General features: G+C 31.9%; 1 protein-coding gene across 2 annotated transcripts in view; it reads left to right on the top strand.

The window, feature by feature from the left end:
• LOC118179728 (mitochondrial fission 1 protein-like) overlaps window positions 1-18,973 on the top strand; it is a 54,356-nt gene extending 35,383 nt beyond the window's left edge. Inside the window, exons 3-6 of one of the 2 annotated variants that reach the window (XM_085819112.1) lie at window positions 2,806-2,882; window positions 7,401-7,506; window positions 10,506-10,600; window positions 13,513-13,646. In XM_085819112.1, the coding sequence (XP_085675238.1) occupies window positions 2,806-2,882; window positions 7,401-7,506; window positions 10,506-10,594 (272 nt within the window). In that variant the 3' untranslated portion in view covers window positions 10,595-10,600; window positions 13,513-13,646. Of the gene's footprint in view, window positions 1-2,805; window positions 2,883-7,400; window positions 7,507-10,505; window positions 10,601-13,512; window positions 13,647-18,807 lie in introns of those variants that run through there. The other variant, XM_085819111.1, reaches the window with a different exon arrangement.
• The last annotated feature ends 409 nt before the right edge of the window (window positions 18,974-19,382 follow it).

Genomic DNA, 19,382 nt, shown 5'->3' on the forward strand with positions numbered 1-19,382 from the left:
TTCAGCATAGCAAGAATCAAGAACTATATTCACTTTCGATTTTGTAATATCTAAAGGTCCGGGAATTTCGGCACCAAAAAATGTATAAAACTTGTGCATTATGATCACGATTCACGAGTTGGGAGAGCATCAATTTATAATCAAGAATATACTAGTATAATCAAGAGTCACTATACCATTTTCCCATAAAGACTCAACTTGAGAATAAGAACTTCCATTTGAAGAAATATTTAATGAAGAGCTTATGTACATTATTTATATTGTTCAAAGCACAAAATTTACATATAACATAAATTTCCCCACCATAGGGCCAAGATTAGTTTATCAAGAACAATTATTATAATTGTTGATTACCGCCATGCGGCCAAGAACAGATCATTTGAAGCATCGCACTCAAGCTAAACTAAAAGAATTATTACATTCTTTCTCTGCCGCCAGTCACGTGACCTAGTTGGCAACAGACGATAAATAATAAAAGAAAAATTGGTTCCATCGGAGGGAAAAAGAAATAATTTCAACAAGAATGTTAATTTTGAGGTTGCCAAATATTTTTAAATGTCTAGGACATTGGTGGGATATTGACTGACCATCACCCATCAAGGCAGCTTCACAGCAGAAAGATGTAATCAAGGGAACCCTTTTTTTTTTTTTTTTTCTATTAGACCTCTTTAGTTATCATCCAGGACACTATGTAGGGTATGTCTTGCAACAGGCTGTTATGTTATTGAATGCATCGCTGTATTGCCCTCCATTTCTAGATACTTTGAGAAGCTTACAATTCAAGAGGATAACCCAGCCACTTGCAGCAGTTATTTTAATTGATTAACTTTATGTAGTCTGTTTTATTGAGTTGAACTTTATGTAGATATATATATATATTTTAAATCCCCTTCCCAATAGTGAGCTCTTGTTTAGTATTGGTCTCTCCTAAGGCCAAAGTGGTGGCCATTTTATTGGCATATATATATATATATGTCATATGTGGAGGCAAAGGCACCTAATAAGTGGCCACCATTTCCTTTCTCCTGGATTCAAACCCAGACCCTCTGCAACCACATTAGGCTCCCCTAACCACTGTACCATATGGGCAGCATTTTAAAATGCGAGTTATTTATTTCTTTAGGTTGCTGAACTATGAAAGGAAAATAAAGTAAAACTCATGAAGAGCATACTATTAAGCCACATTTCACCATTTCATTTTCTGTGCAGTTGGTTTCTGGATAACTAACACATAATAATTAAGGATAAGTGGAAAGAAATTAAATGTAATGGAATTAAAAATTATATGAGTAATTAAATAAATTAATGGAATTATTTTCATTTATTTATTTTTAATTGCTTAAAAATAGTTTTTATTGGTGCCATCTAAAAAATAAATAATGAAAAGCAGTAGATTGTGTACTACATAATTACTAATATTTCTGTGGCCAGCTAGATCACCTGATTTGTCCTCAATAGGTACCCATTTAAGGTCTAATGAATTACCCCTCCAGTTAGTTATTCCATAATGTCATTGACATTTGGATATTTGGCAAGAAATCCCACAGAAGGTCATATACCAACTCTGGAACGTAATGCCCAACCATATAACTGCTTGTATAATGGCCAGAGGTCAGCCAGTGCCTTATTAATTTATTTGCTGTAATATAATTGACTCCAAATAAAATATTCTTTCTCTGAAATATTGTTTCTTTCTCCTTAAATATGCATCATATTTACTGAAATTTGTCCCTTTTAGATAAATTGTTTTTGGTGCATCCCCCTTTTTTAAATGTGTTATGTCTCTCTCTCTCTCTCTATATATATATATGTATGCCATGTTTATAGTTATGAATCTATAAAATCATTGCTTGGAGAAAAACACATTTAAATATTTGCACATGTTTAAGGAAAACTGAGTTATGATTTGTACGTAGAATATGTATCTCTTTTGAATGCAAATTTTGATGAAGTAGAATATGCATCTCTTTTTCTTAGCATAAAATACTGAAAGCTAACAGAGAAAATATATATATGTAACAGAACTATTTAAGTGTAATTGAACTATTTTATTCAACGCCATGAACTCATGAACTGTAACCGAACTATTTTATTTAAACGCGATCTCGTGGCGATATGAAAAAACGTCAGTCGACCTCCAGCCGCCATGATGATATTTTACTATGTTATGTTATTCAACTGTTTGAAGTTCCATTTGGTATATGTTTCATTTTTATGTATATTTCTTTTGTTTGTAACCGTTCCTGTGTGCTCTGTTAATAATGGCGGCTAGCTTTAAAAGGATTTGTTAACAGAGCACACAGGAACGGTTACAAACAAAAGAAATATACATAAAAATGAAACATATACCAAATGGAACATCAAACATTTGAATAACATAACATAGTAAACTATCATCATGGCAGCTGGAGGTCGACTGACAATTTTTTCATATCGCCACGAGTTCGCGTTTAAATAAAATAGTTCGGTTACAGTTCTTGAGTTCATAGCGTTGAATAAAAAGTTCTGTTACATATACATGAAAAAGTGGCAAAATATACAGATTTATATTTTCTGATGGAGCCAATAATATAATTAAATGTATGTGTTATTTTAAAGTTAAATGAAAAGGGTGTAAATTAAAAATTTGCAAACTTGATGAATAAATTTGACTCAAAAATTTATTTCATTTTGATAGCAATTAAAGCAGTTTTATAGTTGCCTCTATTAAGGTGATTTGTTATGTGAACAAATTTTAAACTCTTGTAAAATAATCTTCCTAGAGTTGTGATTTGTTTAATTAAAGTATATTAATTTTCTAAATAGACCTTTTTCATAATGGTGATGCAACAGCAAAGCGAGACTACTTATATTACTTGGCTGTTGGACATACGAAGCTAAAAGTAAGTATAGAATGAAATAATAATGATATCAAAAGCAGTGTCATGTTTAATATTTTGCAGAATATCAGTCTGTGTTTAAAAAAAAAAAATGTATGTTTGATGTATTATATTGTTATACTGTTAATATATATGTAATGAATTGCTGTGATTGTTTAATAATTTTTTTAAATGTCTATATAAATAATGTCAATTAAGTCATGTAACTTTCAAATACAGTGTTTTATCTGTTTACAAGTTGCATGACTCGCACTTAATTTTAAAAGATGCTCAAAATTCAGTAAATTTATTTTTACTGTGCTTGGAAATGTTTACTTAAATTTTAAGTAAATAAAAATATGCTGTTTAGGTTTTGAACGTACATTGTTGTAAAAAATCTGTATTGTTAATTATGTCATAAGTTAAAAATGTAGCTGACAAATAAACAAGAAACAATTTTCGGTTTGAAGGGACAAAATGTATCATTGCTTTTAAAGCAAAACTAAACTAATATATTTTTTTTTTAAGAAAGGAAACATAAATAAATGTTTTTAAGTGTTTTAAACATGAAGAGAAGGAAGGTTTCTGAATACAAAAGCCAAAGTTTCAATAAAAATTGAAATTTTCATTTAGTTCTGTAACTGATGGTGTAGAAATCTTTCAAGCTGTGAGCACACATCTGCTCAAAGATTGGGCAATCATATGCACTTGACAGGAACAGCTGACAGATGTTTCAGTCTTATTTGCTAGTAGTTGCTTTTTTTTTTTTTTTTTTTTAATTTATTTTGCAGTGATGTTCTAATAACATATTAAATGCAAAGGTTTTATGATTAGAAATAGATTTACTATAGGTTTCAAGTTTATTATAATTTTTTATCAGTTTTACATTAATTATAATGAAAACTGGAGGGGGAGGAATAAGGAATATATATGGAGAATAGTTTATAAAGGAATATGAAATTAGTATAGTTTAGTGTTTTATTAATAAGCAAAGTATTTTTTATATATATACTTGTCTGCAACATATAAGGTCCAAAGGATAAAATATCAAGAATTAGGAAAAGTGGCATTTTTTTTTTAGTCTGTTTTTGTAATTCTGAATACTAAATGAATTAATGGTACCAAAGATTCACTGTTAAGCAATCTTGCCATTTTCCAAAAGAGCCTAAAATTTTTAGGATTTCATTCATTCTTATTCTTTAATTTGCTTTTAAATAAAAAAAAAAGAAAGATAAATTGTGTATATGTTCATTCATAATTATATAAATATATTTTAACCAGTGGAATTTTAACACTTATGAAATCAGATGATTTGCAAAGAAGTGTATATAAAAGATGAGATGGTATCAGTGCTGTGTAATGTGTGTATGACAGTCTAAATAAAATTAAGCATTATGAAAGGGCTAACATAATTGAATAATTACATCAGTACAATTTAGTAAAAAAAAAAAAAAAAAAAGAGAGATACAGACAGTGAAATAATCTATTAATTTAATAAACAACGTTTGTTTCTGTACAAGTAGAATGAGTGAAAGTGAATTTTAATAATGATTAAAAATTCTTGTATTCTAATGCACACCCACAAAATGTTTAAATTATGTAACAGGTTTGCATGATATGATATTATGACCAAGTACTGAATTGTAAGTAGCTGTTGAATACAAAGTCATACCAAGCAGAGAGTCTTGGTATTTGAACTTCACCTCAAAAAATTTGAACTTTCCTGTTGTTCTAGTAGCCATTGATAAGAGATTTAGTGAGTTTGCTAGTTTTATGATCTGCTGTACATCGGAGGATGTGGTACCCTTAAGTTTGCATGAAATGAATCTATCGAAAGCTGTCCATCTTGTTTGGTAGTGTTTTTTCTTTAAAAATGACATACTAAACCAGCGGAGAAAAATGAAAGAAAGAAGGAAGGGGAGAAAAAAAAAGTTGGCTACTTTCTTAATAGACAGTGTTCTGCCCCAAAACTCTATGCAGCTACTGATATTCAGAATCTGCTAGGTATATTCTGTATGTCTTTATATACTCTAATCTAAATTTAATAGTAATGGTTTTAAATATATTTCATTAAGTATTAAAGTTTTAAGCATAAATGAATAATTTTCATAGAATATCTAGTTTGTGCATGAGATCTTAGAAAAAAGTTACTTTTGGGTTCGTCATAGAATTATTTTTAATTGAAAACTCTGCATTTGCTCACTTGAAATTGCAGCATTTACATACACACCCAGTTTAGTTATTTTCCTATTCTATCTTGAAATAGTAAGATGCTTATAATAAATCCCTGTGTGCTGTGTTCTGTCACAGTATTCCTACATAACAGCTGCAATGCATATACAGCAGTGCCTTCTGCACTCCGGGCAATTTGGTCCACTAATATCCCAGACTATTTAAAATCTAACTAATTAAGGTACTAAATACATACAAAAAATAATAATTGGTTCCAAAAAACTTTTTAAAAAAAGCACTTTGGTACTTTTCTAATTATCCATAACCCCTCCTGAAAAGTTGCTAGTCATTGTTTGAGTGATTTTTGCCAAGCTAAGATATAATAGATAATAGTCATTTTTAGCAAGGCAGCTCCAAGAATCTCATTAATTGGTCACTAATTAACAAGAATAAAAATTCAGGAGACATCCATAGTAAAATACTCCCCCCCCTTCTTTTTTTTTTACACTGTTCTTCCCTCGCACACAATGATTTATTTTAGCTTCAAAAAGCATCGGAGAATTTCAAAAACTCAAACACCATACACAACTTGTCTCTATGTACTCTGTTGTTTCCTCCATGTATACAGCAATCTGTTTTTTATTATTATTATTATTATTTATTTAAAAAAAGGGGGGATTTCACAAGTTTGGTATTATGAATGGTTTTGTTTTTCCATATACACAGCGATCTGTTTTAGCTTAAAAAGCATTAGAAAACTTCCCAAATTGAGCATTTGTGCACAATTTTTTTTTCCCCCATAGAATACAATCATTCACAGAGTATAACATGGAATACAAATTTTTGCATTTTCTACTATTAAGCAAAACGTCATATTTCTGAAGGAAATGCAATGCTTTCTTTTTCATCAGCCAGAAACTCCACAGTCCCATTATGATCCCTTAAAAAATAAAAATAAAAAGCACTCAATGCAACAAAAATAGACACCAATGACAGTTAAATTTAAGGTGGATAAGCATATGAATACCTAGGTCAACTTTTAAGTACATTTTGGCAACATCGTGCGATACATGTTTTGGAGATATAATGTGTTGCCTTGTGTATACTTTTCAAGAGGTGCAAATAATCTGAAGTACCAGCATTTTTTTTTTTTCCAAAATTAATTTTTTATTCTGTTAAATTTGCATGTCTGTATATTTTCACATATGTTCTGCTCATTCTTCATACATTTCTTTGTAAACTGCATTGTTTATCAATTCAAAAATTGCAAAGCTACTTCCAGTATTGAGACTAACTCATTTCTAGCTCACTGAATCCACATTACTCTAATCCAAGTTCCTTTGTTATTAGTGACTTCAGCAAAATGAGTTTCAAAACCACTAAAATCATTTGCATGGGGTGCTATGTCACCTGTATATTCAATAAAGTTTCTGATGTAGTAGATCTATCAAGATTCTGTTAAAATAAGGATATTTTCTCTGCCGGCAACAGCTATCAGGCTGTAGAATGAATGGTCTGAGGATAGATATGTACTGTGATATGGGGAACCCCAGAAAATGTTTTAATGTGTATCATATTGCATAACCTTAAAACTGCACTAAAAAAGACTTGAGTGTATGAAGTGGGGAGAAAATTATCATTCATGTTTTTAAAAAATAATTTTTTGTGAGAAGTTGAAGAGTAGTTTTTTTTTTTTTTTTTTTTTTTTTTTTTTTTTTTTTTTTTAGTTTGTTTTTAAATTTTCAAACTGAACCATACTGAATCCTGACTGACTGAAACCAGACTATTGTTGCACTTCTAAAAAGCAGAAAAGTCTTTTAGCCAATAATAACATTAAGTTTCATAAACCAGAACCTTGATTTGCCAATGGGAATAAAGTAAAACCATAAAAGTATCATGCTTAATCTACCCCTCATTTAAGCTAAGTATTTCTGCTTAGCTTCTCCATCTTGCTTGCTCAGTATTTTTTTTTTCTTTCTTTTTCTTGCTTATTTTAAATATATTATATAAATGTGAAAAACAAAAGTGTTACCTCTAAAGAATAGACACTAATGACAGTCTTGCACCAGTTTAGCTGTGTATGTCTGCTTCAAGAACATTTTCTCAGAGGGGGAAAAATTGTTCAACTGGCTGTGATTGCATTTACATCTTCAGGCATCACGTACTACATCATCTGCATCAAAATTCTTACTATATGTATATTTTCCTTATTGTTTACTTTACCTGTTTTAGTATCTTCTGTGTGTACAAAATTAAACATGAATTATTAAAAATCAAACATAAAGAATTCATTTAAGGACTCATCAGAAAGTATCGTTTTAGAAAGTAGTAGTAAGGTTGATTGCTTAATATTTCTATTAATGTCTTTAGGATTACAACCAAGCCCTCAAATTATTGTCTAAATTTCTAAGTATTGAACCCACCAACAGGCAAGCTCAAGTATTGCAAAAATATATCAAAGATAAAATGAAAAAAGGTAAGTATAAAATCCACCTTGCATATATATGATTTCTAGCGGTGTGTGTGTGTGTGTGGTGTTTTTTTTTTTTTTTTTTTTTTTTTTTTCTCCCAAGTTATATGTAATTAAAAAGGAAAGGAATTTTAAGGAATGGCTTTCAAAATATAAACAGACACCAAAATAGCTCTGGAGAATTTCCTGTATAAAATTCCTGAAGATATGTTAAAATTGGTTCTCTACACTAAAGTTTCTTTTATCTACACTAAATTTCAAATTGATTTATTTGCTTTCAGCTGATGAAATGCACTTGTAACTAAGAAATATTTTTTAAAATCTTCAATGAAAGTACTTTAAAAAATTAGTTTCCAAAAAAGTTAGTTCTCCTTAAGAAATTAAATTTCCAAATCTAAGTATACTCATTTATGTATATCTCATTGTCTAATATTTGATACTTTATTAATTTTTTTAACTCATTTGTGTTAACTCTGTATAATATCCACCTATGACTGGTTAGTTATTATAAGTGGTTCTTGCTCATGTACACAAATACACTTTATGATCCTATTTCATAAGTATTTCACTTGGTTCATATCTGTAAATATGGGTATTAAACCAGTTATTAGAACTATCTAAATTATTCCTCAATCTAGTCTGGAACAATTCTCAATCTAGATATATTTTGTATTGTTTTCTTTAGAAATTTTTGCATTCATTAGGTAATATAAATCATTGAAGGGTTGAAAATGGTGAACCTAGCAGGTGAACTGTTTAAAACAAATATAATATATGGTCTAAAATATTGATTAAAGCTACATAAATAGTTAGAGACTCTTAAGTAAAAAAGGAACATTTTGAAAAAGATGCATTTACTACTTATAATTAATAGATTGTTTTTCAGTATAGTTTACAATTTATTAATGGAATATATTAAATATTTTTTAAATGATAAAAAGCATCTTTACCTATTAAGGTAGAATAAAGATTAAATACCCTTTCATGCTTGTTGATAGGAAATATATTAATAGTATAAGATGAGCTAAAAATGAAAAGTAGATTTGAAGACATCAAAAATATCCTTTGTTTCCAAGCTTTGTTAAAAATATGTCATGTTTTTGTGGTGGTAAATCCAAAACTGATATTTCAAATAACGCAACCTCTATGTATTTTGAGAGAATCTCGATAGAGCGCATTGATCTAAAATTGAATAATTTTGTGATCATAAAACAGTTTGCCCTTAAAAAAAGGGTCTTGTTATCTCTTTAAGTACTTTAGTACCTCTTATTTAAATCAACAACAAACTTAAATTTTGCCAAATGTATATTTCTGGTATGTATCATGCATAGGTTAATAATTTTTTTCTATAAGTATATATATAGGATGTTTTCAAGACCAGATCATTATTGGGAATAATACTAGTTTGAAATTTTGAATTTAACCAGTATAAGAGTAAATTGCGCATAAAGGGAGCAATAGTCATTGCATATTATCAGATTTGTATCAAATTTCAGATACTGAGTTTGATAAAATCGTGAATAAAACTCAGTAAACTTCGGAACCACAATTTTTTGGGGGGAGAAGGGTAAAAGCATTATTATATTTCCTATGTGAAAAAATATTTTAATGTATTTATATTTCTTTGAATGTGGAATTAAAAATTTATCATAACTCTTATCAAAAATGTAATAATCTGATTAGGCCTTAACAAATTTTGGAGTTGTACTATTCTAATGATAGTAGTCTTAAAATTCAATTAAGTATCTAATAAAATTCCTATTTATTGATCATGAAAAAATTAACCCAGAGTATTGTTAAATTTACATAAATTTAAGGGCATGCCTTTCACAGATCTATGATTCAGGGAACATGAATTTTAAACCTGTGTTTATGTAATGAAACCAGGTTTAATATCATGTAAGAATTTGGGAACTTTTTGTAACAATTGATAATAAAAATGTAATGAACAGTAGTTATAAAAAGCATTGATTGTATTTTAAAGAAACAAAAAAGATTTGCTTGCAGGCACAAATTATCAGGCTCTTTTGCATTTTAAGTGAAGCCACATCAAAAAATATTACTCAAAAAATCATTTTATGTTTTAAACCAATTTTAGCCATTGTTTCATCTACATTACCTAATACTTTTAAGGTATTGTCATTGGCATCAGATGTAATGAATTTTGTTTTCACGTGCTAGAACCTCATTTGTTCTCGCAGAGATGATTTTTCATGTCTGTTTCAGTCTGCATCATCTTTTTTGGAAGCAAATTAATCAACTGGTACATTCTATCCATCATAAATTCCTTCAACAGTTTAAGTTAATAAATATTAAGCTGGTAGTCAAAATTTAAAGAATCTGTGAAGTTCTGTCTTTCAGAGCTACATTTTCTTTTTACAGCTGGTAGTATAGCGTCCAGCTTATCCTTATTTTGGCTTGGAAAAGTAGGCCTGTTTTTCAAAATATATGTTTAATCATTCTGTTGATAGCATTACAGTACTTTTAATTTGCATATCTTCTGAAAGGTGAGGTTTTAGTTTAATGGTTTTTAGTTAGCAAACTTTTTTTTACATTAAACATTTGTCATAAAGATTACCTCTTAAATTTGGGTATATCTTATTGTATAGTGTGTGTCACCTGAAAAATAGGTGTTTGCCACCTACCTATATAGTTGTCATTCATGTCTTGGCCATTCCCTTTGAAAGCTTATAAAGTGTTTTTATCATGATTTATAGTATAGTATTGTATTGATGGTTCAATTAAGACATATAATTGATTGAGAAAAACACTTCATTAAGTTAGAGATAATATGAACATTAAATTAAAACTGTGCTGTATTTTACCTTATAGTGTGAGAATGTTATATGGATTTTTATAGGATAAGAATGCTGCGCAAATTCATATATGATATTTACTGTATTCACTTGCATAGTGAGAAAATCAATTTTTATATTAACTGTTTTTAATATGTATTTATTCATTATTCTATATTTCAAACAGAAATTTTTTGTTTTATTAATTAGAGGGACTAATTGGCATTGCCATTGTTGGGGGAGCGGCTCTTGCTCTTGGTAGCATAGTTGGCATTTCAATGGCTCTGGCAAAAAAGTAATTTCATGTAAGTAGTGATATTATAGATTAATGTGTGTATGTTACAAGTATATGGTTATAACTGTGTACTGAATTTACCATGTTAATGAATGATTATTCATAGTACATGTGCTTGTGAAGAATTTAAACATTTTATAGTTTTACATATTGATACTTGTATGATACGTCGTTGATGTTTAGTGGACTGTATTTTGTTAACTTGCTATTGCACACTTTCAGTAGAACTTAAAGAAATCATATAGTTCATATAGTCATAGTCTTGACTGAATGTCATTTATTATCTTCTTAAAACGTCATGTTGGCTGAAGAGCAGCAACTCGCCAAAACATGGCGAAACCTTGAATTTTACCTTCCTATCTCAAAGCACATCTCAAAGAAACATCTACATTGTTGGAACCAGGGCTATGGAGTGGGTAGTAAATGTAAACATATACACTGACTACCAATAAGTATTTGGACAGCTATGCAAATGACAATATCTGCGATCCTAAGGTACGTCACGGACTCCGCCGATATATATCGTGTAGGAAACAGCATCGGCTTTAGTCGCATGCAAGATGCCTCGCAGTTTGGAGCTCTCTGATTTCGAGATAGGTATAACAGGGTTGCCACGCTACCTGGAAAACCGGGAAAAGTCAGGGAATTCGAAAATTGACCAAAAAATTCAGGGAAAAGTCCGAGAATTTAAGTATTCTTGGCAAAATCTGGAAAAGTCAGGGAAGTTCATACAATGATCCCGCCAAAAAAACCGATTTTTGCGCCTACGTCGGAAGAGATAACTTTTTTGGCGAATTGCGTATCACGTGAGTGTCATTCGGGCAGCTGGCATAGAGCCAATTTTCGCAGCTCCAATTTGATTGTCTTTTAGAAAGGCAAAGCAAGTTTCCCGCAACTTTTGGTTTCCAGTATTCTCGAGGCCCACCAGCGACCGAGCGGTAAAGTCGCTGAACACTGGTAGTTCGGTCCGAGGTTCGAATCCCGCGAACGGGCTGGCTGCATGGGCGTTTTCGTGGTTTTCCCCATGTGTAACGTGTATACGAGCCAGTTTCCCTTAGAAAGTCCTCCACGAAAGGCATCCCTCCCTTTAGGCAGATAGCCCTCGAGGCTTTGCCATAATCACACACACACACACCCAGTATTCTCGAGAATCGCATGTGCAGTGCATGAACTAAAGAAAGTACCTGTTCTCGTATAAAACAAAATGGGTTTAATCTTAGTATACGGTACCATGGAGGTTAGAATCAAAGAATATATATTGTAAAGAAGGAAAACCTCTCTGCAACAGACGTGGCTTCGTTCCATCATAGAGGCCCACCAGCGGCCGAGCGGTAAAGTCGCTGAACACTGGTAGTTCGGTCCGAGGTTCGAATCCCGCGAACGGGCTGGCTGCATGGGTGTTTTCGTGGTTTTCCCCATGTGTAACGTGTATACAAGCCAGTTTCCCTTAGAAAGTCCTCCACGAAAGGCATCCCTCCCCTTAGGCAGATAGCCCTAGTGTGCTTTGCCATAATTAAATACACCACCACCACCACCATTCCATCAAAGTGGGAAACAGCTGTGCATGCGTGATGTATCTGCTGCCAAAGCTCGAAACCGGTGTCGAAGTTCGAAAGTCACGTTATCAAGAGTTCATTAAATGAATATCCTTTAAAATTTCTTTAACCACTTGCGCTAAAAAGACGTGCCACGCACGTCGAGATGTTTTTGTCTCAAACTGCGAGCGACGTGAACACCACGTCGATAAGCATTTATCGCAAAAATGAAAATAACATGGTGCACACGTCGCCTAACAACGAGATTGTTTATTTCTCGAGTTACAGCTCTGGATCGCACTCGCAGATGCGGAGCGGCGTAAATGAGACACGTTACCGCTTGCTATATTGTAGCGCACCGCACCGCAACCGTGAAGTTTAAGCGCAAGTGGTTAAACGCTAAAGGAAAAGAAAATATTTTTTGGCGCAAGTAAATTAATTCATGGGTTAGTAATTTTCAGGGGGGGAAAACTACGAAAATCCGTTTTTAAAATTATTGCGAAAAATCTAAGAAGAAACGTCCTTTGATATAACCTTTCTTCTTGGATTTTTCGCAATAATTTAAAAACGGATTTTCGTAGCTTTCTTTTTGTCAAAGAACGTTTCTTCTTAACACGTTTCTCAATTTCCGGTACACATTGCGGAGAGGGAAATTCTGGCCGCCAGGTTCCGTCGCCAAATCCCTTGGCATATTTTCCCTCCGCATTCTAGCGGCGTAATAGCATTTTACTTGTATGGAACCTTTTCTTCTTTACATAGACCAAAGAATTAGAGATTCTTTGCATAGACGTTCTTTGGTTAGAATAATCTCCATGTATGGTACAATGGGATTTGGCGACATGATGATGCGCAGTAAACGGGTCATTTTGGTCTTGGCGACAATTTTCAAAATCGTGCCAAAGCCTTACCGTATACTAGAATTTTACCGCAAAATCTTTTTAAACTCTTTTTTTTTTTTTTTTTTTTTTTTTTTCTCTTTTTAATAAATACCTTGCCATTTTGCAGTAAAATAAAAAAAATAGTAATCTGTCATCTAGGCTAACCATGTAATATAACTATATTTGCTAAAATATCGTTGATTATTCTAATTCAATTTTTAAGTAATTATCTTTATTTTTTTGTTATTCGTATAATTTAATGATGCTTCTTCCCTCTAAATTTATTTATTATTAGTAAATAATATTTCCAAATTTCAGGAAATTTTCTCTGGCATAATCTTGAAATTAATTCTAGCAGTATGATGACATACCATCACGAAATTTAATGCACATATTTTTTCCTTATGTATGCTGCAAAATAAATATAAAATACCTCAATTTATTAAAATAGATTTCTTTCTTTCGTTTAGCTGCAGAATGTCTGTAAAAAAAGCCTTATTTTATTCCAGATTGGGAAGATTCTAATCTCAATCTTCAATGGAGAAAACAACAACTATTATAATTATATTTGTCTTTTCAAGTGTTAAGGTGCTTTTTAAGAACATACCTCACACAAATTAAATTTACCTAAAATCTAACCTAACTATTTAGCATTGCGTTGTGATTTATTAGCCTCGTGTTGAACTGGTGATGATCATGAGTAATAATTAAATAAAACATACATTTGTTATCCAATTTATATATCTTAAATTTTATTAAGTTTCTTAAGTGGAAAAGTAAACAAAATTATCAAACAAAGTATACCAAGAATAATTAAGAATAAATGTCCTCTGGGATTTATTGAATAATTAAGTGAATTTGCTACACAATACAAGTAATACCATAATTAATTTACCTTTTAGTGTAGCCAAAGTACATTACGTGAATAGACTAGAATTTTCTTGAAACACACCTGGAAAACCTGGAAAAGTCAGGGAATTTCATTCTAAAGAAATCACATAGTTCATATAGTCATAGTCTTGACTGAATGTTATTTATTATCTTCTTAAAACGTCATGTTGGATGAAGAGCAGCAACTCGCCAAAACATGGTGAAACCTTGAATTTTACCTTCCTATCTCAAAGCACATCTCAAAGAAACATCTACATTGTTGGAACCAGGGCTATGGAGTGGGTAGTAAATGTAAACATATATACTGACTACCAATAAGTATTTGGACAGCTATGCAAATGACAATATCTGCGATCCTAAGGTACGTCATGGACTCCGCCGATATATATCGTGTAGGAAACAGCATCGGCTTTAGTCGCATGCAAGATGCCTCGCAGTTCGGAGCTCTCTGATTTCGAGATAGGTATAATTATCGGGTATCGCAAATGTGGCCGATCCTTAAGGCACATATTTAGCGATCTGAAGTACCCAAAATCGACAGTGGCCTATGTGATTAAGAAGTGGAAGGTGAGCGGTGATTGTCAGAATGTGTCCCGAGTCGCCAGACCAACGAAACTGGGAGATAGAGACCGACGAATGCTGTCCAGAGAAATTCGGAAGAACCGCACCCTACCGATGGCCCTCATCCACGAGGAGTTTTTCATGGCCGTGCTGCTGCCCATAAGCCTTTGATCACAAAGTCCAACCACGCTGCTCGGTTAATATGGTGCAAAGCACATCGAAATTGGACCGTAGATCAGTGGAAACGGGTTCTTTGGAGTGACGAATCAAGGTTCACCCTTTACCGTTCAGATCGCAGGGTCTGGGTCTGGCATCTACCTGGAGAATGTCTCCTGCCAGAATGCATTGTGCCAACAGTCAAGTTCGGTGGAGGTGAAATTATGGTCTGGAGGTGTTTCTCCTGGTATGGGCTGGGACCCTTGGTCCCCATGCATGGTAAGCTCAACTCCGATGCCTACTGCACTATTTTGGATGACAATGTGCTTCCTACGTTGTGGCAGTTTTACGGGTTGGACCCCTGTTACTTTCAGGACGACAATGCCAGTTGTCATGTTTGGACGTTAACCAAGGCTTGGTATGGTGCTAATGGAATTCATCGAATGGACTGGCCTGCCCAGAGTCCAGACCTGAATCCTATTGAGAACCTCTGGGACGAGTTGCATCGCCGAATTCAGGGATGCACTACCCGTGAAAAATCGGTGAAGGAACTTCTATGTCTTCAAGCCGAGTGGAAGAAAATACCACTAGCTGTCATACAAAGACTTGTGGAAAGTATGCCCTGGAGGGTCCACGCTGTAATTACTTCTCGTGGAGGCTCTACCAACTATTGATTCTGAATAAAGTTAGCTTTTCTTTTCTGTCACAGGTGTCCAAATAACTATTGGTAGTCAGTGTATATACATGTGTTACAGTTTTTTTTTTTAATATAAAAGAAGTAATAGATGCTACCAGGGAAAAAAATTTATTGCATAGCAAATTATTTATATTAATTAGCATTTATTATGAAAGGGAAAAACTAACATTAGTAATTTCTAAGAAACAGTATAACTTCAGCAAGATCTTTGTTAGAGGACCAGGGATCTGATTTGATAAACTTAAGAGCTGAAAAGAGTCTTTCCACACTAACTTGAGTAATAGGAAGAACTGTTACTGTTAGGGCTAGTTCTTCTAACTTTTCAGGATAGATTTTTATAAGTTCTAAAAGAAATGTCTTGCAAGAGCAGTCATATTTCTCTCTTTGTTCAAAGGCTGTGTAAAAATTTTGTTTGTATTTTTTCATTTTTATATCTAAAGGTTGTTTGTTCTTTATTTTCATTTGCTTTGCCTGAGCCTTTTCAATATTATCCAAATATTTCTCAAAATCTCATTGCTGGAAGAGGATGATAGAGACTCAGTTGCAATGTCTGCAGTTTGACTGTCCTGATTCGAATTCTCCAATTTTTCTGAGAATAATTTCTTTCTTAATGAAAGTTCATGTATGGCTTTCTTTGCCTTTTTAATTTGTTCGTCATCTAACAAAATTCGATGTTTTGGATCTACGTATATTGAACTCGGCAAGATCTTGTTGTCTAGCAAACTAGTTTCTCTTTTCTTCATTGAAGAAATGATTCCTTCTCCAATAAGCCCTCCATGTCAGAAAGAACAAACATCACATTCTTCCATTGTCGCCTCCTGTTAATTCTTCAGCTTGTAGCTTTTTTGTGGCTATATACGGTATAGAAAGAAGAGTTTCCAATTCTTCAAGATCATTCCACAGTCTTTCTGTAAGTGAAATATTAGGGTTATCTGCGTCTTCTAAAAAAGTTCTTAATTCTAACAAATCATCAAATATGTACTTCGCCATCGTGTTGTTTGATCAATAATTGCTCTTTTTCCTGTTCTCTTTGAATGGCATCAATTTGGGAAGTTGTTGCTGCTATTGCTGCTTACCTAAATTTATCAATGGAATTTATAACTAAATGAATCAGTTTAATCAATAATGACAATTGTCACATTCATCCTCCTCCCTTATATTTATTTGTTAATATGTCAATAAAATAGAAAATAACTGTTTATTAATGTATATAATTCATAAATAAAAATAGTAACTCAGTTTGTCATTAATAAAATGTTTCTTCAATTCACTATCATTTCATTTCAAATTCAAACTGTCCAACAAAAACTGGAGTTGACGTGCTTATAATGATTCCGACTCCTTAATGCAGCTCCCTTTAAGGAACATTTGAAATATTGCTATTTTTGTGCATCCCATAAATTTTTCATTATCCACTATTGCTACTTTAAATAAATCACTAAAAGGTAACCATTCTTTAGTACTACCACTAAATATAGGAAGAGTTAGCTTAGGTAAGTAAATGCTTGCTATTTCACAAGATTTAGCCTCCACACTGATATCTTTAACTTTCTTAAGATTAACTCTGGTCAGCAGTAAAAATAACTCATCAACAGTGTTTTGCATATCTTGTTGTTCTTCATTAAAAGCATCAGTATATATTACTTATAACTGAGCATAATCAGCAGAGTCATAACTCACAGTAATTTTATCTTCTAGTTTAGTTAACGTAGCCTTAACTACATGCTTCTTCATCTTAGGCATTGTAATTTCCATTGCCTAATCACAAAGACATAGAAATGCATCACCTCATCAATTTTACTGCAGCTCTGTCCTCGGCGAACCAAAAGACATATGTATGATCCGTCATTGATGTTTACTGGACTGTATTTTGTTGACTTGCTGTTGTACACTTTCAGTAGAACTTAAAGATATCACACAGTCGTAGTCTTGACTGAACATAGTTTATTACCTTCTTAAAATGGCACATTGGCTGAAGAATGGCGACTTACCAAACATGGCGAAACCTTCCTACCTCAAAGCACATTTCAAAGGAACATCTTTGTCATTTGAACTACAGTAACTCCCTATGAAGATCCAAGCACATGGTTAAAAACCCTAACTAATTTTTATTTGCACCGCTCCTCAGCTTAGTGATTAGAAATACAATTTGCATAACATCAAACACCTGTAAAACTGAATTATGTAACTGATAAAAGACCTGGATTATAATTATTATTTACATTTTTTCAGTGTCATATGTTTTTATAGTCATATACTGTGAAACATTTTGTAGACAATAGTGGCCAGCATTATTATATATACTTTTTTTTAAACATAATCCTTCATTAACAGCATTTACATGAAACACCAATGTCTTATGGATGTGTGATGGTCATCTTAGGAAGGTTTCACTGCATAAAAGCAAGATCAAATAAATCCAAAATTATGCTGCATATTCTTTAATTTCTTTACTACCAAATTGAGTAAAAATTTTATATGAATATGCTACAACCCAAAATCTAATCATTTTGTTGGCTGCTTTAAGCTTTGGCTAACTCATGTGAACAAAGCCTAAAATAGCAATAATTTACCAATAGCTTGGGCTTCAACCACATTAGCTGGTCCATGTCAATTACTTTTTAAATGGCAGTACTAGTTACCAATGGTTGATATATAAATGCTGTGTGAAATAGTAATATATAGGATATTGTTTCTGATAGAAAAAGAACTGGCAACTAATAGGCTGTGATTCTGTAAACTGCATGAAGCTATTTTATATGTATGCATATTGGATGATTTTGTCTGTAGATGAAAAAAAAAAAACTTAGCAAGCACCAAATTTAGAATTATTGGTACTTCAGAATGATTGTTAAATATTGTTTGTCAGTAATACAGTGTTTTGAAAATGTGATAATAAGTTTAAAAAAAAAAACTTGCAAATTCCCAAAACTTAAAAATATGTTATCTGCGAGTTTTATTGGTTCGCATTACTTTATTAAACATCGTGTTTTGATCTTCCCCACCACCTTCTGTGTATTGGTTTTGGATAAGTTATTATTCCTCTGAGCAACATCTTTATTTTTATGTAATTATGTTATTTATTGTCACTTACATTGCTTTTTAAAATATTTTGTTTTCTAATTATATGTAATGATCTAAGTATAATCCTAATCAAAGAAAGATTACAAAAACACAAGATAAAATAAGTAATTTAGGCAAAATGAGTTAATAAGTGTAGTTTAAATCCATCTCTAAAAAGTTATGCTGCTCAAAGGGTTATGAAATTGGTTTTGATGGCATAATTCAAAGTTGCTCTTAATTTTTTTATTTTTTTTGCATTTCTTTTAAAAAGAACTAATTGAATTAACATTATTGTGTTTCCATTTTTATTTTTTATTGGTGCCTTCTTGATGCAGTTTTTTTAATTTGTATGAATTTCCTGAATAATTCCCATTATATTTATATAATGTACGTGTATTTTGTTGAAATTAATTTTTTTCCCCACTTCATTTCATAGCCATGAAGTTCCATTCCATGTTTGTCATCACTGTTTTGCTTGGACCAGAATGGAACAATATGGCATGTAAAATATGTATAGTGTGAGAAAGTTATAGATGATTTTTATGTAGCCATATGCATTGTATCTATTTATTATAAAAGAAATAAACTTTTAATTGCCATTATGTACTCTATATATTGAAACACGATTATAAAATTGAACACAATCAACAATAACTCTTATATTTTTATGATAGTAGCGATATGCATATCACTTGAATTATGACTTTGAATAAAAATACAATTGAAAACAATAAAAGTAACTTTTTAATTCTCTAATATGTGGAATTATATAAATATGTGTACAGGAATAGTTGACTGGTTTTACAGCTGTTTAATGTGTGAAATTTTGTCATGTAAACTACATAAATAATTTTGGTTTTGAGTAATGAATATATGATGCATTACTTTTTGGCATATGTCATTCTGATGTCTTATCTATCAAAAATGTGATGAAAGTCATCATTTAATTGGATTTTTTTTTTTTTTTTTTTTTTTTTTTTTTTTTGTAATAATGTATCTTGTGCTATTTAC

This window comes from Stegodyphus dumicola, chromosome 6 (assembly GCF_044657685.1).
Source record: "Stegodyphus dumicola isolate Sdum_Otavi_A_Nest chromosome 6, ASM4465768v1".
Classification (NCBI taxonomy): domain Eukaryota; kingdom Metazoa; phylum Arthropoda; class Arachnida; order Araneae; family Eresidae; genus Stegodyphus; species Stegodyphus dumicola.